Source organism: Rhinichthys klamathensis, unplaced genomic scaffold, assembly GCF_029890125.1.
Source record: "Rhinichthys klamathensis goyatoka isolate OS25496 unplaced genomic scaffold, OSU_Roscu_1.1 h1tg000865l_1, whole genome shotgun sequence".
Taxonomy (NCBI): Eukaryota; Metazoa; Chordata; class Actinopteri; order Cypriniformes; family Leuciscidae; genus Rhinichthys; species Rhinichthys klamathensis.
Window position 1 is genome coordinate 89,162 of NW_026607232.1, and position 27,129 is coordinate 116,290.

The window sequence follows — 27,129 nt, forward strand, 5'->3', positions numbered from 1 at the left end:
CTCTATTAATTCTACTCTATTCGTACAGGAGTGACTCGGGCGGCAGGTGGCGCTCGACGGCAGAGAAACGAGCTGTTAGTCTGAGTATCATCAGTTCAAATCACTACCGACGAAGGACCATGGCATCATTGTGGTCTTTTTTTCAAACATGAAACATGCCAAAATACGATTTTAAATGAATATGGTAATCATCCAGTCACATGGTTTATAATAAAGTTGTGCATTATTATGTGACAGTGACATCATCATCTGTTACACTGTACCATAGTATTTCTCAAAAGCAAGTTCAAGTGACTTGATCTGAATGACTAAACTGATGAATTTGACACTGTTATTTTCCAGCTTTGAAATGATAGTTTCAAATAAATGTGGCAGGAGGCTCTCGGCTAACACTGTTTTCTGTGAACTATTCATACAAGCTGTAAATGATTTCACATCATAACTGCTGCTGGTAAACAAGATATCAAAACAGACAGATGCTTACATTTGAGTTGCAACATGTATTCTATAGATTATGTGTGTCTTCATCAGAGGCCAAACACGTATCGGGTTCAGTCGCATCTGCGCTGGTGTTGATCAGAGCAGCTTTATATGATTGACAGATGAACATGAAGAGTTCAAAGCTTATACTTGACAAAGATCTGCAGAACGCAGAAGGTTATCGGTGAGATGTGTGTTCATTCACAAGTGCTTTTACAGCGCTTATCTGCTCTATCAGTCACTGGTTAACACATGCAGATCTCATGAACAATTATTTTCAACTGTGTTTATCCAGCTGATCTGTCCCGTGTATTTCAAGTGACAAAATTAAAAAAAGTTCTCAACTTTTGGGAAGCAAGTAAAACTCAAAAAAGCCCATGCAAAAGAAACAACATATAGTGAGTTGAGTTCTTACATGCACTGTCTCTAGAAACAGGGCCTAAAATAACACGCGCCATGCACCAAATACGAGTATTAATCGGAGTTGGCGAGTCACATTTTTTATGAATTCTTCTTCTAACAATGTGTGAACATGAAGAAAAATGAACGATGCTCAGGCCAGCGCTGCATCGTCACCAAAGTTTAAGCCTTGACCATTTAAATATTCAAGTGCAAGATGACGTTTCCCAATGTGTGTGTGCAAACATGTGAAGTCAAGCGAATATTTAACTGATCTCTCTTTCACATCTGTGCTTGAGCAGACAAATTCACACGCAGTGATGTCAAAAAATAGTGAGTATCTAACGTAACGTAAAAAAGTTGCAAATGTAAATGCACGTGTTATTAGATATTAGATCAGTGCATTCGCTCTTAAAGTGACAGCAGCCTAATATTCCTGGTGTTTTAATGTTAATCAAACAACAAAGGACAGAAAAAATCACTCTTCACTGAATAACTTTTGCTGAGGATTAATTAATAAGGATGTTTAATTTACAGTAAAGAATATGCAGTGTTATTTTACATTGCTTACTTTATTAAATGTCTGTACCTGCTGTTAGATACATAAAAAAAACTGTAAAGCACTTTTTTTATTTAATTTGTATCTTTATTATATTGTATTTATTTGTGCTTATGCTTGTAATTTGATTATTTGTTCTTACTGTATTACTGACTCTTGTCTTTAATAATGTTTTATATTTGTATTAGATATGCTAGTAGTTTTAGCTGTGGTGTCGGAAATTGTAATAGAGAATTGTGAATTTTCACTGATATCCAAAATGTTGGTGTCATAATTAACTACCTGTTAAACAGTTTCATGGCCAGTAAAACATATATGAATGGCCGGTACATTTTCTTACGGCAGTGCATGAACTTCAGCCGATGATCTGAGATGATAAACAAGAACACAGAATATGACATGAGAGTTTGATTGATAAGTGTGAGACTCAGGCTGTTCATTGACTGTATTTATCACAGTTTATCAGGTGTTGTTAAAGCCATCCGGTTCTTATCTCTTTGTGGTTTGCGCTCTTTGTGACTTACAGGTTTGCATTACAGGGTCTTTAACCAAAACAAGCACAAGTCTTCAGATAAGCCTGTCACACACTCTTCTTGTCCTGTTCGTGTTTGAGTTTGTTTGTTTTCATCTGACAGTCATGTCTCATTTCTCCACATGTTTCAGCATCATATTCCTATTTTCAAGTTATGCATAAAATATAGGCAACTTACACTTATTTTTCATGCTTTGGAACTTTTGGAAGGTTCTCTCAAAGTTATGAACAAACGTTTTTCCAGTAACACTGAAATAAATCAAGTTTCTGATTTTGCTCTCAGCTCACTTTAAATGTCCTACAGATAAAAAACATCTTCACTCATTTACAGAAATGAAATGTTTAAAATGATGCAAGCGCAAGACGTAGGTTGTTATAACATGATGTCGAGGACTGAATAATTCATCATAAAATGTTAAAATGAGTTTTTTTTTCTCTCGCAGAAAGTGCTGAGTGCGCGCGCGGACGAGCCTCCAGCTCACCGACCAATCAGCGCGCGAGCTGCACGTGACGTCACTCCTCCTCCGTGACGTGACATGTTCAGCTGTTGCATCACGTCGGAACGGGTCAAAGGTCGGTTTAGGCTCCAGTCCGATCAGGTATTTTCCCAAACGAACAGTGAAATGATTCAATGATTAACATGCGTTCGTTCGGTGTGTGTGTGTGTGTGTGTGCCTCCTCCTCAGGTCAGTGTTGTATATAAGACTGACTGTCACACACATTGCGCAGAACACTGATGACCCTCCTCATCCTCACTGACTGATGAAGAGCTGCTGAATCATTTCTACAACACTTAAGGTAAACGATTATTATATATAAGAATATTAGTTATTAATCTGTTAAATATATTAAATTTGATTAAACATTTCTTTATTAAAAATGCTAACTATTGCATTATCAACAAGTAAATAATGCATGTAACAGTACATCAAAGTTCCAATGATTAAATTATGAGATTTTTTTTTCTTAATGTTCAAAAAGGTGCAGCTTTTTAAATGTTTTAAAAACGTTATGCGAACGTTAAGGGAACATTACTTTTGAATGTTTTCTGAAACATTACAGTACATTACTAAAGTGAGCAGAATAAAATATAATACTGTAACTAAATAGAAACTAATTTTATGATATTAATGTTTCATTGTATAAATTGGGGGTTTATAACTGATAGATATGATGATGATGATGATGATGATGTTTGGGGGTCTAAAAGCATGCATGAATAGAGTGATCATTCAGTATAAATCAAAAACACCCACTGAAGGCTGTGTGTGTGTGTGTGTGTGTGTGTGTGTGTTGCAAGGTTATTATAGTTTTACATTTTCAAAATTTGCATTTTTTTGTTTTATTTTAATATCGTTTTCAATTTTCCTTTAAATTTCAGTTTAGTTTTAGTTAGTTTCATTAATGGTTATGTTAGTTTTAGTTTAGACAGACATCTTACTAATAAAAATAAAATAATAGTTTCAGATTGAACAAAGAACCAAAGTAATACAAATTAACAGTGAAAAGTATGAAAAGTTCTGCGGTTAATCGACATATTTCCCTAAACCGCCACAGGTTTTCCACCACAGTAAAGAGCTTATTAATTACGAAAACGATTATTTATTTTTGATAATTTTTTTAAATTTCAGTTAGTTTTTCAGTAACTGTTGTTAGTTTCATTTAGTTTTAGTTTTTCATTTATTATGAATTTTTTTTTATTTTTTGGGACCAATAGTTGTGTCTTGTGTTGCAGGACTGTCCTCATCATGCCTCCTCAGCTGCAGTCCCAGAACCGGGCCTTGTCTCGAGTCCTGCAGGACGTCCCGGCGGATCTGAGTCCAGCGCTGCGAGAGTTCATCGAGAACAGCGTGAGTCTCTGCCAGCCGGACTCGCTCCACATCTGTGACGGGTCCGACGAGGAGAACCGGGCCGTGCTGAGTCTGCTGGAGGAACAGGGCGTCATCACACAACTACACAAGTACAACAACTGGTACGACACTCGTCCTCTCTGACAAACACAAACTCATGATGGTGAAGAGATGGAGAAAGTTTAACCCTCTGCTGCTCCACAGTCATTTTTGACCTAAAATTGTTCTTTTTTTTTTTTATCGGAATGGTACGAAAGGTTTTGGCACTTGCTGTGTGAACACAAAAATCATGGCCATGATTGGAACAGGTTAAATGGTCCTGAAACAACAGTGACACTTGTGCTCCTCGCAGCCAGAAACGAGTTGTAATGGTACGAAACTTGGTAAAGGTTTTGGCACTTGTGCTCCTCGCGGTCAGAGTTCCTCTAGTGGAAGCGTTCGGAACTGCAGCCGATCAACATCTCACTGAACGCTCATTTACTGAGATATCAAGACTCACAAAGTTTAGATTTATGGCTTTGATTTTCTTACAGTTTTAGAGTATAGCATGTTTTTGAAAATATTTAAAATATTATATATTTCATATAAAAATTGAAAACATTTTTCATAACAATAAATGTAAAAAAAAATGTTTTTAATTTGTAAAAACTGTTTTCACTTCATCAATAATCTGCCGAGTGTCGTGTTTGAGAAGAGATCAAACCTCAGTCTGTCGCTCTAAAGGTTTACCACAGTTTGAGCTGGACATTTCATTTTCAGGTCTACGCTCAAAAAGTGAATAAATGGATTTTAAATAGTGTAAACATAATTTAGTACCATAAAATCCCCTAAAAATACAAAATATTAAATGAAAAAACATTATCAAACTAAAATATAGTACATTCATTTTATTGAAATACATTTTTTGACCGACATGAACTGTAGAGTCTCTCTGGTGTTCTTCAGCTGGCTGGCGCGCACAGACCCGCGAGACGTGGCCCGAGTCGAGAGCAAGACGGTGATCGTGACCCCGGAGCAGCGAGACACGGTTCCTTCACCTCGAGGAGGAGGCGTCAGTGAACTCGGCCGATGGATGTCACCCGAGGAATGGGACAAAGCCATGAACCTGCGCTTCCCCGGGTGCATGAAAGGTACACAAGCGTCCAGTCAAAGTCCCCTGTAGTCAATCCGTTTATCCCTTAAAACTCACCAAAATTACACATTTAAATCGTCATGCCTTAAAATATCTTGAATGTAACTTGACACCCTCGCCTCATTTAGTATGCGCGGTTCTATGAATATGCAAATGAGCCCCGCCTCCACTCACTCGCTCAGCTCAGAGATCCACTGGTTGACGATCACACGTTGATCTGATTGGTTACAAGGTCGTTTGTGACGTCAGAAACACCAGCGATTTCAAACCGTGTTTTTGAGACTGTCTTTGGTTCACTGCAGTTTTAAGGAGGAAATACTCAGCAATGCTGTCGACTTATGAACTTACACATGGTTTGAGCGTATTAAAAACACCACATAGACACATAAACAACATTAAAAGCTGGATTTACACCACAGGTAATAATGTTGTCAAAATGTTAGCATAAAAACATATTTATACATCATTATACATCACATGGAATGTTTTTTTAAATGTTACAACTTGTTTCAGAACGTTCAGACAACATTCGAAAGTAACGTTCCCGTAACGCTTGAAGAATGATACAATGTAACGTTCCCGTAATGTTTGAAGAATGATACAGTGTGCGTCCTCAGGTCGTGTGATGTACGTGATCCCGTTCAGCATGGGTCCGGTCGGGTCTCCGCTCTCGAAGATCGGTGTCGAACTGACCGACTCCCCGTATGTTGTGGCCAGTATGAGGATCATGACCCGCGTGGGAAAGGCCGTTCTGAACGCGCTCGGGAACGGAGAGTTCGTGAGATGTCTTCACTCCGTCGGATGCCCACTTCCCCTCAAGAGTGAGTACTAGTGAGACTTATGAATCTCTCTCTCTCTCTCTCTCTCTCTCTCTCTCTCTCTCTCAAAGATTCAAATAGGCATGGTGAAAGAAATCTTTACAATACAATAAATAAATAATAATAATGAATATTAAACCCAAACTATTTTTACTCTCTCTCTCTCTCAGAGCCGCTGGTGAATAACTGGCCCTGTAACCCGGATCTCACGCTGATCGCGCACATCCCGGAGCAGAGGAGCATCGTGTCGTTCGGCAGTGGGTACGGGGGGAACTCTCTGCTGGGAAAGAAGTGTTTCGCTCTTCGCATCGCGTCTCGCATCGCTAAAGAGGAGGGCTGGCTGGCCGAACACATGCTGGTCAGTCTCAGACACACATCCAGATCGAGCTTTACCTCGACTAAACTCCCTCTCTGGTGGAGTCAGTCGAATATCAATGACAGGACAAACACCTTATAGTTTAATTATTTTAATGTCCTATCTACCTTATTGTTAAAAGGTTTTTTTGCGATTGTGCAAGACCTCTGATATAACTATAGTAATTATAACAAAATTACTATATGATTATTTATGATAAATTAATTAATAAATTAAAATAAAGTTTGCAATATCAAGCAGCATAGACTATATAGCCTATGTGTTTTTTATTAAATATGAATCGTCCCTGCAGATCCTGGGCATCACTGACCCGGCGGGACAGAAGAAGTATTTCGCGGCGGCGTTCCCGAGCGCGTGTGGGAAGACGAACCTGGCCATGCTGAAGCCTTCTCTGCCGGGCTGGAAGGTGGAGTGTGTGGGAGACGACATCGCCTGGATGAAGTTCGACACCGAAGGTACAGAGAGTGGTGTGTGTGTGTGTGTGTGTGTGTGTGTGTGTGTGTGTGTGTGAAGGTGGAGTGTGTGGGAGACGACATCGCCTGGATGAAGTTCGACACCGAAGGTACAGAGAGTGGTGTGTGTGTGTGTGTGTGTGTGTGTGTGTGTGTGTGTGTGAAGGTGGAGTGTGTGGGAGACGACATCGCCTGGATGAAGTTCGACACCGAAGGTACAGAGAGTGGTGTGTGTGTGTGTGTGTGTGTGTGTGTGTGTGTGTGTGTGTGTGTGTGTGTGTGTGTGTGTGTGTGTGTGTGTGAAATAAGCTCTGTGCATTAAAAACATAAAAAAACACACTGACTTTTATGGAAGCTTGTTTCCGCCACAGAATAAAACATTTTAAAAGATAATTGCAAATTTTTATCTCATAATTGCGAGTTTACATCTCACAATTCTGACTTTATTTCTTAGTATTGCGAGATATAAAGTCAGTATTGCGAGATATAAAGTCAGAATTGCGTTATAAAGTCAGAATTGCGAGATAGAAAGTCAGAATTGCGAGATATAAAGTCAGAATTGCGAGATATAAAGTCAGAATTGCGAGATGTAAAGTCAGAATTGCGTGATATAAAGTCAGAATTGCGAGATATAAAGTCAGAATTGCGAGATATAAAATCAGAATTGCGTGATATAAAGTCAGAATTGCGTGATAAAGTCAGAATTGCGAGATATAAAGTCAGAATTGCGAGATATAAAATCAGAATTGCGTGATATAAAGTCAGAATTGCGTGATAAAGTCAGAATTGCGAGATATAAAGTCAGAATTGCGAGATATAAAGTCAGAATTGCGAGATGTAAAGTCAGAATTGCGAGATATAAAGTCAGAATTGCGTGATAAAGTCAGAATTGCGAGATATAAAGTCAGAATTGCGAGATGTAAAGTCACAATTGCGTGATATAAAGTCAGAATTGCGAGATATAAAGTCAGAATTGCGAGATATAAAGTCAGAATTGCGAGATATAAAGTCAGAATTGCGAGATGGAAAGTCACAATTGCGTGATATAAAGTCAGAATTGCGAGATGTAAAGTCAGAATTGCGAGATATAAAGTCAGAATTGCGTGATAAAGTCAGAATTGCGTGATATAAAGTCAGAATTGCGAGATATAAAGTCACAATTGCGTGATATAAAGTCAGAATTGCGAGATATAAAGTCAGAATTGCGTGATAAAGTCAGAATTGCGAGATATAAAGTCAGAATTGCAAGATATAAAGTCAGAATTGCGAGATTTAAAGTCAGAATTGCGAGATATAAAGTCAGAATTGCGTGATAAAGTCAGAATTGCGAGATATAAAGTCAGAATTGCGAGATAAAGTCAAAATTGCGAGATAAAAAGTCAGAATTGCGAGATATAAAGTCAGAATTGCGAGATATAAAGTCAGAATTGCGAGATATAAAGTCTATTTCTCTCAATTGCGACTTAATATCACGCAATTCTGAGACTTTTCATAGCTTCCATAGACTTTAAGGACGATGCAAACGAAGGGTTAAAATGCTCTATCAGAAATGCATCATCCGAGCTCTATAGGCGTTCCAGCTAAAACGCATAATCATCATATATTTATTACTGAGAAGAAATATGCAGTTTTTCGCTCTTTCGGTTGACGTCCTCTGTTGTTGTGTTGAAGGGAATCTCAGAGCCATCAACCCAGAGAACGGTTTCTTCGGTGTGGCACCAGGAACCTCCAGCAGAACCAACCCGAACGCCATGCACACCATCCACCAGAACACCATCTTCACCAACGTGGCCGAGACCAGCGCTGGCGGGGTTTACTGGGAGGGCATGGATGAGGATCTGCCCGAGGGAACGACCCTGAAGTCCTGGAAGAACCGGCCCTGGACGCCTGAGGACGGTAACTACAACTACAATTAAAGCTGCGAGCAGCATTTAGCGGGGTTCAAGCATTTAAGGCCTTTAAGCACATGAGCATTAAAGACATTAAGTTTTATTTAGCAAGCATTTAACCATTGACATCATAGATAGAAAAGACCATTTACAGCCAATAGAGGCAATTTACCATAGGAAATATATGGTTTTCAAAGCTTTTTGACAATTATAGCGCCACCTATGGTCCGATCTCCATGAAATTTTGCATGCTTGTTTAAAAATGCTGAAAAACCAGGGACTAGTAGTCTGAAACCTTGCATGCTTCTTCAGCATGTTATGACACATCAATGGGCCAATCGGGCTCATACTCTGATTTTTTTAAAATTGCTGCCTAAATCGAAATTGGAGATATACATTTTGTCCGTCTTGAGCCAAGGATCACAGTAAGTCAAGCGGTCTAGCGGTTGCTGTAGCGCCACCTATGGGCCAATCGGGCTCATACTCTGATAGGTTCTCCCCAAATTGAGGCCTACCATCTGGCCAGGTTTCAAGACTATAGCACTTACGGTTTGGGCTGCACAATCAGTTTTACAAACCCTAGGGTTTCAGCACTTTGTGCTTGAACCCCTAATAAGAATGAGACCGTTTTGACAGTTATAGCACCACCTATGGTCCGATCTCCATGAAACTTTGCATGCTTTTTCAGCATCTTATGACACATGTGCTCATCAATTTTTGTGAAGTTTTGAGTTTTCCTTTAGGATTTATAGGCTTTTGAGTGTATTTTGTCACGCCCCTTTTCTAAATGACCCTGTTACAGCCACACAAATGCAAAAGTTCATTGCCCTAGACTGGTCTGGTTCCGATCGGGCGAAAAACCAGGGACTAGTTCGCAAAAATAGGTTTTGGACAAAATTCGACATAGCAGAACATTTTTGCTGCCTAAATCGAAATTGGAGATATACGTGTTGTCCGTCTTGAGCCAAGGATCTCTATAGTTGGCTAACGATGCTTTTAGGAAACGCAGCCCAGATCCGGTTCTTCCGCTCACGTCTCTCTTCTGGACTCCGACTCGTTGAACTGATGATAACGGCTTCTCTCTTCTCTTCCAGGCGAGCCGTGCGCTCATCCCAACTCGCGCTTCTGCACGCCGGCCGGCCAGTGTCCCATCATCGACCCGCAGTGGGAGTCTCCCGAAGGCGTTCCCATCGAGGCCGTGATCTTCGGTGGGCGTCGGCCCGAGGGCGTCCCGCTGGTGTACGAGGCCTTCGATTGGTCACACGGAGTGTTTGTGGGCGCGGCCATGAGATCCGAAGCCACGGCGGCCGCCGAACACACAGGTGAGTCGATGCACGAACAATATTACTCAGAATTAGTTCATATTAACTAATGCATTAACTAACGAGAGCTTAAAAAAAGTACAAGTGTTACTGTGATTTAAAATCACATGCTAAACTGGTATTATCTAATTGTGTAGTTAAATTTAACAGCTGACAGATATTCAACATAATTCATGTGTGAGAGTCTAACAGAAGGACGGACAAAACCAGTCAAATATCCACTGAGTTCTGCTCATATTTATCACCATTTTCTAAACTATAGCGAATAAACTGATAATGTGAGAAATGTTGGAGTGTCTGAATAATGCTGGTTCGACTGCATGTACTGTCATTAGGGCTGCACCGTATATCGAAATAAAACTGATGTCACAATATGGTCAAATTTAATTAAGTAAATACACATGTGTTACTGGAGTAGTTATAATAGTTCTTTTTTTTTTTAAATGTTAAAAAATATGTTATATTTATAGCTTAAATACAATGTAAGTTACTGTGGATAAAAGCATCTGCAAAATGCATAAATGTTAAAAAGGCAACACATTTTTTTAATTCAACTAAATGAATTAAAATTGAATGCAAAAATGAATTAAGATATTATTTAAGGGGCAAATATCTGCAGAATCGAGCCGTTCTGAGACGCTGATATTATGAGTGATACACAGTGCATTCTTCTATTGGCCGACAGCCCGTCAAAATTAAAGTTTGAAAATGAAGAAATGAATATATATATATAAATACTTCAATCATTCAAATTTTTATTGTAATTTTATTTTACATTACAAAAGTTATTACAATAAAGTTCATTTTGTAATGTTTATTTAATAATAATCGCGAAACAATCATAATAATTAATAATATTTTATAGTCAAATAGTCATATTAAATTGGTCAAAAACAATTTCCACTCAATTTTTTTTTGTGAATTTCACAGATAATTAAAAAGGAACAGCAAGTAACACATTGAATTAAACATGTAATTTTGACAAACAAAGTCTTTTTTTTTCTATTATAATACAATTATTATGGATACTAAAAGAAAAAAAGACATTTTTTTTAAAAATGTATTTTCATCAATAATCTATTTTATTTAGAACTTTTAGTCAGCCCTAAATGGCTTTTTGCTTGTATCTTTTCAGGGTTTAAAAATAATAACAATGCAGATGGACAATGAAATCACCTGTTCAAGTCATCTGCCGAAACTATTTTTTAATACATCGCAGAAAAACAAAATATCGTTTTTTTCCATTCTGGTGCAGCCCAAATGATCATGTTGGAGAAAGTGAAGAAAGTGTAGCGATAGTAAAGCCGTGTGTGTTGCTGTGTGTCCAGGTAAAGTCATCATGCACGACCCGTTCGCCATGCGCCCGTTCTTCGGCTATAACTTCGGCCAGTATCTGTCCCACTGGCTGAGCATGCAGGATCATCCCGATGCCAAACTGCCCAAGATCTTCCACGTCAACTGGTTCCGCAAGAGCGCGTCGGGCCGGTTCCTGTGGCCCGGCTTCGGGGAGAACATCCGTGTGCTGGAGTGGATGTTCCGCAGGATCAGTGGCGAGGCTGGAGCGATGCCCAGCGCCGTCGGGTTCCTGCCCGTCCACCTGAACCTCAGAGGTCTGCCATCGGACCTGGACCTGGATCAGCTCTTCCACATCTCAGCCCAGTTCTGGAGCCGGGAGGTGGAGGAGATCCGAGCGTACTTCCAGCGCGAGGTTAACCAGGACCTGCCCGCAGAGATGGAGCGACAGCTGGAGATGCTGGAGCAGAGAGTGGGACGGCTGTGAGAAACGGCTTTAGAGCCGGTCAGCTGACAGCAAACTCTCCTTTTAGAACTTTTTATATTTCTAGCCCTCTAATCAGTGGCTGAACCCGCCATGGAATTAAACAAAAAAAGTAATTGCTACTTTTTATCTTGCAATTACGTTTGTTTTTTCTCAGAAATGTAACACATAAACTTGGAATTCCGAGGAAAAAAGTCAGAATTGTGAGATAAAAACGTGGAATTCCGAAGATAAAATTTGGAATTGTAAAATATAAACTCGTAATTCTGAGGGGGAAAAAGTCGGAATTGTGAGAGAAAAAATTGTAATTCCGAGGAAAAATTTGGAATTGTAAGAAATAAACTTGGAATTCTGAGGAAAAAATTGGAATTGTAAGATATAAGCTCAGATTCTGAGGAAAGATTCTGAATGGTAATATATAAACTTGGAATTCTGAGGAAAAAAGTGAGATATAAACTTGTGAAATTGTGTGAAAACAAATTCAGAAGAAGAGCTTCCACAGATTGAGCCCTTAAGTGTCAAGCTGACGAAGATCTGATGACATCTATGAATGAAATTAAAGGACTGTTTTTATTTAACCTTATAAATTATTGATGCAAAATGTCCAACTACATGTTCACATTTATATATTCAGCGGAGGCTTTATGGCGAGAAACTTTAAACTGTTTGCAACCATTTCATTTTTTCTAAATGTCTTAAATTATTTTTGTATTTCTATGCCTTTTGATATCTAGATCTCCTTATTATCCATCTACGTACTATATCTAGATATTAATAATAAAGATATTTAAATGTTCATCTAGTGTTTGTGTTTTATTCACAATGAGCTTTATTGTCACTGGAGACGATGGAAATGTTCTGCTACATTTATAAACGTACATATACATAAATCACAGAAAAACATTCAAGCAGAAGTAACAGGCTACTGTAATGAGAGCAATTATGATTTCTCATCTTTTAATACTGTCATGTGTGAAATAATATTGGCAGACTAATGACAAAATGTTTTAGTGCAAATTACGTGTGAAAAAATCAAGTGTGAATTCATAATAACTGATGATAACAAACTGAAACTGAAGGCTATTAAACGAATGAAGATCGCGAATACTGTATCACTGTAAACAAACAGGAAAGTTAGAAGAGGAGAAAAATTATATTACTGAACCACAAGAAAATATGAGGAGAATCAGATCGTTCAGCAAGAGCGGTAACTATAACGATAAATAAACAGTTAATAATAAACAGTCACACCACGACTATAACAATAACGACACAGAAGAACAATATCATCAGAATCACTTTCAGAGCGATTTTTCCCCAGTTTATGAACAATAAAAAAACACTGACAGCCAATCAGAATCCATCCTGCTTTAAGAGCTCGGGTTTTAAAGGGACAGACGACAAATCTGAGAATAAACAGAACGATATCGTGCATTATATAGTTATGATCGCTTGACAAATCCAACTTACTGATGTACTATTTTCATCGACTAAATTTTAAGCTTTCACCAAACTCGGCTCAGACTCGAAATGCTATCTTTTTTATCAAGACTTTTGGACGATATAAGACTGAGTATTATCACTATCAATTATGTAGTTTATTTGATAGGGACAGATACAGTGAACACAGATTATCTTCTCGAAGCAATCCCATGTCAGTACAGTGTTTATATCCAAGGCTAATTCGCAACACCTGTCGCTATAGGGCTTTTTATATTAAATATTACACTAGATGGATAAATGACTAAATAAACCGTGAATACATTAAAAGGTCCAAAAAACCAACATAACACGTTTTGACGTGATCACACACGATCACACTGTTGCTGCTGTACGCGCCTGGATTTTGTCCGTTTCTTGAAGGTGGTTTAGTGAAGTGTTGATGACGATCTCAGCAGGAGAGAGATGGTTTCTCCTTTCACAGAAACGCAGTCCGAGCAGAAGATGTTTTATTGCAGTCTCACATGTCTGTCGTAGATCTCACACTTCACTTCAGTCTGTGAGCAGAAACAGACTCTCGGGGGCAAGTCTATTCAAACATTTAAATAAAGATTTATGGCTAAAGTTACAAAAATACATAAAACTTAAGATTTTGTGTTTTTTAAAAATAGAACAGTGATGAAATCTGATGAGCTTTTTATGTAAAATTTTAAAAGTATGATTATAAAGCCGCTCAGGAGCTTTAGGGTGGTTTGGTTGGCCAATGACGACAGCTGGGACACAAGCATTTATAAAGACACAAGCACATGTCCTGAAACCAGTTATACCGGCCTTCGTTTTTAAAGAAAGGCTTTTGATGTGACTTTTAAAATTTAGCTGAGAGTCTAATATCACTCCTAAATATTTCTCCTGTTCGATTTGTTCAACGATTTCACCGTTCATTTCAATGTTCATTTGGTTGTATTTTTTTATAGAAAAGCACATGGATTTGGTTTTCTTTGTATTCAGTTTAGCCAAATTGACACTTTTTCAAGACTTTAAAGAGATAGGCCCCAGTATAGTTCCCTGAGGGATTCCTGTCATCATTTTACATTATCAATAACAACACATTGTTCTCGACCCTGTAGATATGACTCAAACCATAAGCGTGCCTGCTTTGAGAAATTAAAAGATGATAGTTTTGAGGTAATGATGTGTACGGTCTCGAAAAGCCTTCTCTAAGTCCAGGAACTGCGCCCACCATTTCCTCAAGTCTCCAGTAGCACCTCAATGCAGTACATAAGATCCACAGGGAGGAGTCGGATCAAGATCCGAGGGGTGGAGATGGGTAGGATTAGGGGTGGGTTTAGGGATTAGGGGTGTGTTTAGGGATCAGGGGGCGGAGATGGGTAGGTTTAGGTATATGTAAGGTGGGAGGAGTTGGATCTGGATCCGACTCCTCCCCGTGGATTTCATGTTCTGCAGTGAGGACCATCTCCAAGTGACTGCACAATGTTTCCAATAATGTAACGATGGCAGATTCAGTGATTCTGTCTGAAACCGTACAGCGGGTAGAGACGTGTTTCTAAATATTTAATTAGTTGTACTGAAATTATTTTTCCAATATTTTAGATGCTACCAGGACTAGACTAAGTGGTCGATAGTTGGCATCTGCAATATTCCCGGACTTAAAGACGGGCTTAACTAGTGTTTTTTTTCCAAGTATCTGGAAATTTTCCAGCTTTAATAGAGACATTATTAATGTGAGTCAGAGGCTGGCTGATAATTTGGGCATATAAAAAAAAACTGGACTGGATGAAGTGGCATTCAGGTCCGAGATAGCTTTAAAGTCCCCCTGTGGTGAAAATCTAGCGTTTAATGTTGTTTATGTGTGTATGTGGTGTTATTAATCTGCTTTAAGACAAACCATGTGTAAGTTCATAAGTCGACAGCATTGCTGAGTATTTCCTCCTTAAAACTGCAGTGAACCAAAGACAGTCTCAAAAACACGGTTTGAAATCGCTGGTGTTTCTGACGTCACAAACGACCTTGTAACCAATCAGATCAACGTGTGATCGTCAACCAGTGGATCTCTGAGCTGAGTGAGTGAGTGGAGGCGGGGTTCATTTGCATATTCATAGAACCGCGCATCCTAAATGAGGCGAGGGTGTGGAGTTACATTCAAGATATTTCAAGGCATGAAGACATTTTTTAAAAGAAAAACATTTAAATATGTAATTTTTGTGATCAAAGATGAGCTTTAAGGGATAAAATGATCGACTACAGGGCGACTTTAAATCATGCTAACACATGACAGTAACATTTTTTAACTTTCTTTAGAAAAAGTTATTTTAAACTTTCAGACCTTTTGTCAACAAACTTTACTCATTTAGTAATCGTTATGGTTCTTGAACCTCTCCTGAAGGAACACAAGATCAGTCATGCACTCATTAGATGATCATCATGAACCTGAACGCTCATTAACGAGGCATTGATGAATGACGAAGCTCCTGTGAGGCTTAAAAAATAAAACGATGTAAAACAAGATGATTTTTTTCCATTGGCAGATATTTGTTCTTGTTTTAAGCTCAAACTCACTTCATTTACATGATATTTTTCAGTAATCAAGACTTAATATCTTCAGTCATTTCGTTTCTCCAGTAAATGTGTCTTGATTTAAGAGTGTTTAGATGTTTGTGCTGGAAAACGAGACAGAAACACTGAGGAAGAGCGTCATGTTTTGCGGTGTGTTGCACGTATATATACTTTAGCAGAACATTCATCATATTGAATGTTTAAATATAATGTGCTGTATGTGAATAAGTTTAAGACATCTAGAGTCTATGGAGGAAACGGCTGGTGCATGGCCTTCATGTGAACACTTACATCACATTCACATGAATGGCAGTGACGAAGTTCATTCATGCTGACGCTCGCCAAACTTGTGTAATGTTCATAAGCTCAAGCATATTTGCTCATGCGAGTGATAATGTTGGACGAGCGACAGAAACGTGGACTTCAGATGGAGCCTTATCTGCCGGAGCAGTGCATGCTGGGTAAACGGGGCGTGTCCTCACCCTCATATAACGTCAGATAACGAGCTGCTGACGCTCGACTCGTTCTGCTGCCAATAACTGTCTTTTTAGGGAACGAGAAACATGTTGGACGACGTCCATATAGTGGAGAAACGAGGAGAAAGTGAATGTGAATCTGATCCAGGAATTCCTCATTTATTTGCACAGAATCCGCTGAGTGAAACTCTATTCTGAACACCTAGAAAACACAATAATGATTTGATATGATGGATGAAATTGATTATAAGACTAATCAACAGCTAATTTAACAGCTAACAGGAAACGTTCTCAGAGTACCGTTCAGAGAACATTCAAAAGTAACGATCAGAGAACATTCTAAAGTAACGATCAGAGAACATTCTAAAGTAACGATCAGAGAACATTCAAAAGTAACGATCAGAGAACATTCAAAAGTAGCGATCAGAGAACATTCAAAAGTAACGATCAGAGAACATTCTAAAGTAACGATCAGAGAACATTCTAAAGTAACGATCAGAGAACATTCAAAAGTAACGATCAGAGAACATTCTAAAGTAACGATCAGAGAACATTGTAAAGTAACGATCAGAGAACATTCAAAAGTAACGATCAGAGAACATTCTAAAGTAACGATCAGAGAACATTCTAAAGTAGCGATCAGAAAACATTCAAAAGTAACGATCAGAGAACATTCAAAAGTAACGATCAGAGAACATTCTAAAGTAACGATCAGAGAACATTCTAAAGTAACGATCAGAGAACATTCTAAAGTAACGATCAGAGAACATTCTAAAGTAACGATCAGAGAACATTCAAAAGTAACGATCAGAGAACATTCTAAAGTAACGATCAGAGAACATTGTAAAGTAACGATCAGAGAACATTCAAAAGTAACGATCAGAGAACATTCTAAAGTAACGATCAGAGAACATTCTAAAGTAGCGATCAGAAAACATTCAAAAGTAACGATCAGAGAACATTCAAAAGTAACGATCAGAGAACATTCTAAAGTAACGATCAGAGAACATTCTAAAGTAACGATCAGAGAACATTCAAAAGTAACGATCAGAGAACATTCTAAAGTAACGATCAGAGAACATTCTAAAGTAACGATCAGAGAACATTCTAAAGTAACGATCAGAGAACATTCTAAAGTAACGATCAGAGAACATTCTAAAGTAGCGATCAGAAAACATTCAAAAGTAACGATCAGAGAACATTCTAAAGTAACGATCAGAGAACATTCTAAAGTAACGATCAGAGAACATTCTAAAGTAACGATCAGAGAACATTCAAAAGTAACGATCAGAGAACATTCAAAAGTAGCGATCAGAGAACATTCAAAAGTAACGATCAGAGAACATTCTAAAGTAACGATCAGAGAACATTGTAAAGTAACGATCAGAGAACATTCAAAAGTAACGATCAGAGAACATTCTAAAGTAACGATCAGAGAACATTCTAAAGTAGCGATCAGAAAACATTCAAAAGTAACGATCAGAGAACATTCAAAAGTAACGATCAGAGAACATTCTAAAGTAACGATCAGAGAACATTCTAAAGTAACGATCAGAGAACATTCAAAAGTAACGATCAGAGAACATTCTAAAGTAACGATCAGAGAACATTCTAAAGTAACGATCAGAGAACATTCTAAAGTAACGATCAGAGAACATTCTAAAGTAACGATCAGAGAACATTCTAAAGTAGCGATCAGAAAACATTCAAAAGTAACGATCAGAGAACATTCTAAAGTAACGATCAGAGAACATTCTAAAGTAACGATCAGAGAACATTCTAAAGTAACGATCAGAGAACATTCTAAAGTAACGATCAGAGAACATTCTAAAGTAACGATCAGAGAACATTGTAAAGTAACGATCAGAGAACATTCTAAAGTAACGATCAGAGAACATTCTAAAGTAACGATCAGAGAACATTCAAAAGTAACGATCAGAGAACATTCAAAAGTAACGATCAGAGAACATTCAAAAGTAACGATCAGAGAACATTCAAAAGTAACGATCAGAGAACATTCAAAAGTAACGATCAGAGAACATTCAAAAGTAACGATCAGAGAACATTCAAAAGTAACGATCAGAGAACATTCAAAAGTAACGATCAGAGAACATTCTAAAGTAACGATCAGAGAACATTCAAAAGTAACGATCAGAGAACATTCAAAAGTAACGATCAGAGAACATTCAAAAGTAACGATCAGAGAACATTCAAAAGTAACGATCAGAGAACATTCAAAAGTAACGATCAGAGAACATTCTAAAGTACCGATCAGAGAACATTCTAAAGTACCGATCAGAGAACATTCAAAAGTAACGATCAGAGAACATTCAAAAGTAACGTTCAGAGAACATTCAAAAGTAACGTTCAGAGAACATTCAAAAGTAACGTTCAGAGAACATTCAAAAGTAACGTTCAGAGAACATTTAAAAGTAACGATCAGAGAACATTCAAAAGTAGCGATCAGAGAACATTCAAAAGTAACGATCAGAGAACATTCAAAAGTAACGATCAGAGAACATTCAAAAGTAACGATCAGAGAACATTCTAAAGTAACGATCAGAGAACATTCAAAAGTAACGATCAGAGAACATTCAAAAGTAACGTTCAGAGAACATTCAAAAGTAACGATCAGAGAACATTCAAAAGTAACGATCAGAGAACATTCAAAAGTAACGATCAGAGAACATCCTAAAGTAACGATCAGAGAACATTCTAAAGTAACGATCAGAGAACACTCTAAAGTAACGATCAGAGAACACTCTAAAGTAACGATCAGAGAACATTCTAAAGTAACGATCAGAGAACATTCAAAAGTAACGATCAGAGAACATTCAAAAGTAACGATCAGAGAACATTCAAAAGTAACTATCAGAGAACATTCAAAAGTAGCGATCAGAGAACATTCAAAAGTAACGATCAGAGAACATTCTAAAGTAACGATCAGAGAACATTCAAAAGTAACTATCAGAGAACATTCAAAAGTAACGATCAGAGAACATTCTAAAGTAACGATCAGAGAACATTCAAAAGTAACGATCAGAGAACATTCTAAAGTAACGATCAGAGAACATTCAAAAGTAACGATCAGAGAACATTCTAAAGTAACGATCAGAGAACATTCAAAAGTAACGATCAGAGAACATTCAAAAGTAACGATCAGAGAACATTCTAAAGTAACGATCAGAGAACATTCTAAAGTAACGATCAGAGAACATTCAAAAGTAACGTTCAGAGAACATTCAAAAGTAACGTTCAGAGAACATTCAAAAGTAACGATCAGAGAACATTCAAAAGTAACGTTCAGAGAACATTCAAAAGTAACGTTCAGAGAACATTCAAAAGTAACGTTCAGAGAACATTCAAAAGTAACGATCAGAGAACATTCAAAAGTAACGATCAGAGAACATTCAAAAGTAATGTTCAGAGAACATTCAAAAGTACCGTTCAGAGAACATTCAAAAGTAACGATCAGAGAACATTCAAAAGTAATGTTCAGAGAACATTCAAAAGTAACGTTCAGAGAACATTCAAAAGTAATGTTCAGAGAACATTCAAAAGTACCGTTCAGAGAACATTCAAAAGTAACGATCAGAGAACATTCAAAAGTAACGATCAGAGAACATTCTAAAGTAACGTTGTGCAGCTGATGTGTAGTTAGTTATCTTCTAGTCATTGATTAGCATATTCTGTATTGATAATCTACAAATCGTGTTCAGGGGGCAGGGTTTATGCAAATTCCAGGGTTGGTGATGTCACTAACCCGGGAGGAATGTCCTGTAGTCCCTACCAGCTGTTTGTTGCACTCACTTAAAAATGTTGGGTTAAAAATAACCCAACGAATAACCCAATGGGGTGGTATAGCACCTTCCCAACTGTGGGTTAATTTAACCCAATGCATGTTGGGTAAAATAACCCAACAGTTGAGTTAAATATTTATTTTTATTTATGACCTTATTGTAATAAATAAAATACGCATTGGTTTCGAATACAGATTGTTTATTTGTATAAAAGTTGTTTATTTGTATAAAACGCCCGTCGGTGTATGAATGAGTGAGTGAATGGGTGAATGTGAGGCAAATTGTAAAGCGCTTTGGTGGCCATTGGGTCTGTGAAAGCGCTATATAAATGCAGTCCATTTACCATTTACCAAAACAATATTAAACAAATATATTATTAAATTACAAACTATATATGGCTGACGTCATGAGTATATAGTGCACATGTTTTCGAGGAATACAGTGATGATTTGACTGAGATGTTTGAGTGTGTGAAGCGTGTGTGTTGTTTAGTGCAGGTCAAACACACACTGAAGACGTCCTGTCTCTGCTGACGGAAGCCCTTCAGGAACAACATGTTTTTCTGCTGTTATCTGCGCGAGTTCTGCTGTTGAGACATTAACTCACACACTTGTGTAGCGACAGGAGCTTTGAGGCTCACGACCTCTGAATGAACAAGCCGTTCCTTTTTATTGGATATTTGAGATTCCACAACTCAGGGAACAAGCGTCTTATCGCACAATAATGTTGAACAGAGATTTCCACACACGAGTCAAAGTTTACGAGCCGCTGAAGTTCAAACTCGGAGAATACCGGGATCCGGGTCGGGTGATCATGAGCTGACTGACATGTATTACAAAAAGCTTTGCTAACGTTTCCATTAAGTTATGAAAATATTATTTATGAACGTTCAAAAATGCCCCGTTTTTAAACATTTTAAAAACGTTTTTTTTTCTTGATTATGTGGACGTTAAGGACTCAGTCCATTGTATCATTCTTTAAACATTATGGGAATGTTAGTTTTGAAGGTTCTCTGATCGTTCTGAAACAAGCAGCATTTAAACACCGTTAGACGAACGTCCAACTAAACCGATGTAGGCTATAAATAACGTTTTTGTGCGAACGCTTTGAGAACATTACTAAAGCCCAGATAATGCGTCCTATTAACGTCACTGGAAGAACGTTTGTTCATAACTTCTGAGAACGTTCCTTTTATTTCTATAGCACTTTATACAAAAGAGATTGTTTTAAATCATCTTTACAGTAATCTTTACAGTGATTAAATGGAGCAAACAGTTAATTTCATTTCGCCATTGTTCTGCTGAAGTCAGTTCAGTGTTTAATCAATCAATCATTATAGTTTTTCTATTAAACACCTATAGTTAAAAAGGTCACGTTTATTTTAAGGTGACGTAGTTACACTGTACTTACTCAAATAAGTGTAATATACATTAACTGCATGTAGTCACAGTGGGTTACACTTTATTTTTAAGGTGTCATTGTTACAGTGTAATTATACATTTAAGTACAGACTACAGAGTAATAATTAACTACATTTACTGTAGGGTTAGGGTTGGAAAAGTGGTTTGTTTGAGGGTTAGTTGCACTGTAGCGCCCTCTGCTGGACAGAAGCAGAACTGCACTCACTGTAGCGCCCCTGCTGGACAGAAGCAGAACTGCACTCACTGTAGCGCTCTCTGCTGGACAGAAGCAGAACTGCACTCACTGTAGCGCCCTCTGCTGGACAGAAGCAGAACTGCACTCACTGTAGCACCCCTGCTGGGCAGAAGCAGAACTGCACTCACTGTAGCGCTCTCTGCTGGACAGAAGCAGAACTGCACTCACTGTAGCGCTCTCTGCTGGACAGAAGCAGAACTGCACTCACTGTAGCGCCCCTGCTGGACAGAAGCAGAACTGCACTCACTGTAGCGCTCTCTGCTGGACAGAAGCAGAACTGCACTCACTGTAGCGCTCTCTGCTGGACAGAAGCAGAACTGCACTCACTGTAGCGCCCTCTGCTGGACAGAAGCAGAACTGCACTCACTGTAGCACCCCTGCTGGACAGAAGCAGAACTGCACTCACTGTAGCGCTCTCTGCTGGACAGAAGCAGAACTGCACTCACTGTAGCGCCCTCTGCTGGGCAGAAGCAAAACTGCACTCACTGTAGCGCTCTCTGCTGGACAGAAGCAGAACTGCACTCCCTGTAGCGCCCTCTGCTGGACAGAAGCAGAACTGCACTCACTGTAGCGCTCTCTGCTGGACAGAAGCAGAACTGCACTCACTGTAGCGCTCTCTGCTGGACAGAAGCAGAACTGCACTCACTGTAGCGCTCTCTGCTGGACAGAAGCAGAACTGCACTCACTGTAGCGCTCTCTGCTGGACAGAAGCAGAACTGCACTCACTGTAGCGCCCTCTGCTGGACAGAAGCAGAACTGCACTCACTGTAGCGCTCTCTGCTGGACAGAAGCAGAACTGCACTCACTGTAGCGCCCTCTGCTGGGCAGAAGCAGAACTGCACTCACTGTAGCGCTCTCTGCTGGACAGAAGCAGAACTGCACTCACTGTAGCGCCCTCCTCTGGGCAGAAGCAGAACTGCAGTCACTGTAGCGCCCTCTGCTGGACAGAAGCAGAACTGCACTCACTGTAGCGCCCTCTGCTGGACAGAAGCAGAACTGCACTCACTGTAGCGCCCTCTGCTGGGCAGAAGCAGAACTGCAGTCACTGTAGCGCTCTCTGCTGGACAGAAGCAGAACTGCACTCACTGTGGCGCTCTCTGCTGGACAGAAGCAGAACTGCACTCACTGTAGCGCCCTCTGCTGGACAGAAGCAGAACTGCACTCACTGTAGCGCCCTCTGCTGGGCAGAAGCAGAACTGCAGTCACTGTAGCGCTCTCTGCTGGACAGAAGCAGAACTGCACTCACTGTAGCGCCCTCTGCTGGACAGAAGCAGAACTGCACTCACTGTAGCGCCCTCTGCTGGGCAGAAGCAGAACTGCACTCACTGTAGCGCTCTCTGCTGGACAGAAGCAGAACTGCAGTCACTGTAGCACTCTCTGCTGGACAGAAGCAGAACTGCACTCACTGTAGCGCCCTCTGCTGGACAGAAGCAGAACTGCACTCACTGTAGCGCCCTCTGCTGGACAGAAGCAGAACTGCACTCACTGTAGCGCCCTCTGCTGGACAGAAGCAGAACTGCACTCACTGTAGCGCCCTCTGCTGGGCAGAAGCAGAACTGCAGTCATTGTAGCGCTCTCTGCTGGACAGAAGCAGAACTGCACTCACTGTAGCGCTTTCTGCTGGACAGAAGCAGAACTGCACTCACTCTAGCGCCCTCTGCTGGACAGAAGCAGAACTGCACTCACTGTAGCGCCCTCTGCTGGGCAGAAGCAGAACTGCACTCACTGTAGCGCTCTCTGCTGGACAGAAGCAGAACTGCAGTCACTGTAGCACTCTCTGCTGGACAGAAGCAGAACTGCACTCACTGTAGCACCCTCTGCTGGACAGAAGCAGAACTGCACTCACTGTAGCGCTCTCTGCTGGACAGAAGCAGAACTGCACTCACTGTAGCGCCCTCTGCTGGGCAGAAGCAGAACTGCAGTCACTGTAGCGCCCTCTGCTGGACAGAAGCAGAACTGCACTCACTGTAGCGCCCTCTGCTAGGCAGAAGCAGAACTGCAGTCACTGTAGCGCTCTCTGCTGGACAGAAGCAGAACTGCACTCACTGTAGCGCCCTCTGCTGGGCAGAAGCAGAACTGCACTCACTGTAGCGCTCTCTGCTGGACAGAAGCAGAACTGCACTCACTGTAGCGCTCTCTGCTGGACAGAAGCAGAACTGCACTCACTCTAGCGCCCTCTGCTGGGCAGAAGCAGAACTGCACTCACTGTAGCGCTCTCTGCTGGACAGAAGCAGAACTGCACTAACTGTAGCACCCTCTGCTAGACAGAAGCAGAACTGCACTCACTCTAGCGCCCTCTGCTGGGCAGAAGCAGAACTGCACTCACTGTAGCGCTCTCTGCTGGACAGAAGCAGAACTGCACTCACTGTAGCACCCTCTGCTGGGCAGAAGCAGAACTGCAGTCACTGTAGCGCTCTCTGCTGGACAGAAGCAGAACTGCACTCACTGTAGTGCCCTCTGCTGGGCAGAAGCAGAACTGCACTCACTGTAGCGCTCTCTGCTGGGCAGAAGCAGAACTGCACTCACTGTAGCGCCCTCTGCTGGGCAGAAGCAGAACTGCACTCACTGTAGCGCTCTCTGCTGGACAGAAGCAGAACTGCACTCACTCTAGCGCCCTCTGCTGGACAGAAGCAGAACTGCACTCACTGTAGCGCTCTCTGCTGGACAGAAGCAGAACTGCACTCACTGTAGCGCTCTCTGCTGGACAGAAGCAGAACTGCACTCACTGTAGCGCTCTCTGCTGGACAGAAGCAGAACTGCACTCACTGTAGCGCCCTCTGCTGGACACACACGAGATCACTGAACCTTCAACGAGCTATTATAGCTAAACCTTCTGTATCATATCTAATATGAGCTCTAAATATTAAACATGATCTGATAAACCTGTCAATCTCCTCCAGTCCTTCTGTCTCTGATTGACAGTTTACAGTCTTTTATCAAGTAAAGTCTTTCAGTTTAATTGTACAAACGTCCTTCAGCTCGAGTCTTTATGATCTGAAATCTGCACTCATTTTTATCAAGTAAACATGAGAATAACTTTGATATTATTAGTAATATTTCAGCTGGACTGAAGCAGTTTTACTATCATCATTTATTATAAAAATCATGAGTATCAAATATGATCATCAGGCTTTTGAGGAAGGTTTATTTGTTCATCTCTCAATCAACATTGCATTATATGTTTTAAAACTATAGATCATACAAATAAGCATTTAAATATCATCTTACTAAAACATATTATTGGCAGATATTGATATTTACACTCACCGGCCACTTTATTAGGTACACCTGTCCAACTGCTCGTTAACACTTAATTTCTAAGCAGCCAATCACATGGCGGCAACTCAGTGCATTTAGGCATGTAGACATGGTCAAGACAATCTCCTGCAGTTCAAACCGAGCATCAGTATGGGGAAGAAAGTTGATTTGAGTGACTTTGAACGTGGCATGATTGTTGGTGCCAGAAGGGCTGGTCTGAGTATTTCAGAAACTGCTAATCTACTGGGATTTTCACGCACCACCATCTCTAGGGTTTACAGAGAATGGTCCGAAAAAGAAAAAACATCCAGTGAGCGGCAGTTCTGTGGGCGGAAATGCCTTGTTGATGCCAGAGGTCAGAGGAGAATGGCCAGACTGGTTCGAGCTGATAGAAGGGCAACAGTGACTGAAATAACCACTCGTTACAACCGAGGTATGCAGCAAAGCATTTGTGAAGCCACAACACGCACAACCTTGAGGCGGATGGGCTACAACAGCAGAAGACTCCCCCGGGTACCACTCATCTCCACTACAAATAGGAAAAAGAGGCTACAATTTGCAAGAGCTCACCAAAATTGAACAGTTGAAGACTGGAAAAATGTTGCCTGGTCTGATGAGTCTCGATTTCTGTTGAGACATTCAGATGTTAGAGTCAGAATTTGGTGTAAACAGAATGAGAACATGGAACCATCATGCCTTGTTACCACTGTGCAGGCTGGTGGTGGTGGTGTAATGGTGTGGGGGATGTTTTCCTGGCACACTTTAGGCCCCTTAGTGCCAATTGGGCATCGTTTAAATGCCACGGCCTACCTGAGCATTGTTTCTGACCATGTCCATCCCTTTATGGCCACCATGTACCCATCCTCTGATGGCTACTTCCACCATGTCACAAAGCTCTAATCATTTCAAATTGGTTTCTTGAACATGACAATGAGTTCACTGTACTAAAATGGCCTCCACAGTCACCAGATCTCAACCCAATAGAGCATCTTTGGGATGTGGTGGAACGGGAGATTCGCATCATGGATGTGCAGCCGACAAATCTGCGGCAACTGTGTGATGCCATCATGTCAATATGGACCAAACTCCCTGAGGAATGCTTCCAGCACCTTGTTGAATCTATGCCACGAAGAATTGAGGCAGTTCTGAAGGCAAAAGGGGGTCCAACCCGTTACTAGCATGGGGTACCTAATAAAGTGGCCGGTGAGTGTATATGCATTTTGTCAGTATCTGCTACTGTTATAAAGATCTCATTGATTTACAATCATCAGAATTTCATATAAATATCAGCGTCTGCAGCAAACAGCATATTTTAATCAAATTAAACCGTTTTTTCCTCCATATTCTCACTATTTCAGACTATATTTGCTATAAAAGCCTGATGGATCGAATATGATACTCAACATTAAACATGCAAACTTTTATATTTTGTCTAAGGGTTCAATAACCGGGCTATTATTTTGAGTGTCAGGCTTTACACTACAGGGTTAAAGTTAGACACAGAATAGTCAAGTCAAGTCATCTTCATTTATATAGCGCTTTTAACAATGGAGATTGTTTCAAAGCAGCTTTACAGAGATAAATATACAATTTACGGTAACAGATTGTTTTGGCTTTATAGCAATTTTGAATAATGTTATTTCTGGCTAAAGTTGGTTTTGATTGATTCACTTCCAGCAAAATTATCATTTGTTATTACATTAGGGGCCACTAAGACGACGGCGTTCTCTCTAAACAGACTTTAAACGCGAACCTGTGACCTGATGGCGTTCACATGCGCATTAAAAATTGATTCTATAGTTATATTCGCTTGAATATGTGTGCGCAGGTTTGTAATTTCCCTACAAACCATGCCTAAACAAACTACTTGTCTTGCTTATACATTTGATACAGAATTTTATTTTATCACTTCGAGGTACGCGAGCCGGATTTTCAACAACGCTTTATCTGTAGAGTGGGAAAGGGATCCTCCATAGGGAGAGGATAGTTGACACTTCAGCACTGCATTGTCATCAAGTCCAGGCGAATCTCCTTCGTCAGATCTGGATACGGCCTGGATCCGGCAGGCTGCAGGAAAACCTCGGGATAAACAAAGACACTAATATTAGCGTAGATGCCATTCTTCTTATGATGTAGCGAGTACATCAAGATTTAAGGGAAGTGTTCCCAGTTCCGGCTGACCTAATCTATGCAGCCTAACATTGAGTTATAGAAGTCGATAATGTATTATGTGTATGCTAGGCCAAAGAGATGTGTTTTTAGTCTAGCTTTGAACTGACAGAGTGTGTCTGCTTCCCGGACAATGGTAGGAAGACTGTTCCAAAGTTTTGGTGCTAAAT

At 40.0% G+C, this 27,129-nt stretch overlaps 1 protein-coding gene and 1 long non-coding RNA gene across 2 annotated transcripts; both read left to right on the forward strand.

Moving 5' to 3' along the window:
- Positions 1-2,701: 2,701 nt before the first annotated feature.
- Positions 2,702-11,673, forward strand: pck1 (phosphoenolpyruvate carboxykinase 1 (soluble)). The gene is made up of 9 exons (XM_056243900.1): positions 2,702-2,768; positions 3,706-3,942; positions 4,766-4,950; positions 5,570-5,773; positions 5,941-6,128; positions 6,439-6,601; positions 8,270-8,494; positions 9,582-9,809; positions 11,138-11,673. The coding sequence occupies exons 2-9, from the start codon at positions 3,719-3,721 to the stop codon at positions 11,587-11,589; spliced, it is 1,869 nt and encodes a 622-aa protein (XP_056099875.1). The 5' UTR covers positions 2,702-2,768; positions 3,706-3,718; the 3' UTR covers positions 11,590-11,673.
- A 97-nt stretch (positions 11,674-11,770) lies between these two features.
- On the forward strand, positions 11,771-12,381 carry LOC130078407 (uncharacterized). Its single transcript, XR_008805923.1, has 2 exons — positions 11,771-11,802; positions 11,970-12,381. It is a non-coding gene; the product is annotated as an uncharacterized LOC130078407 (long non-coding RNA).
- Positions 12,382-27,129: the final 14,748 nt, after the last annotated feature.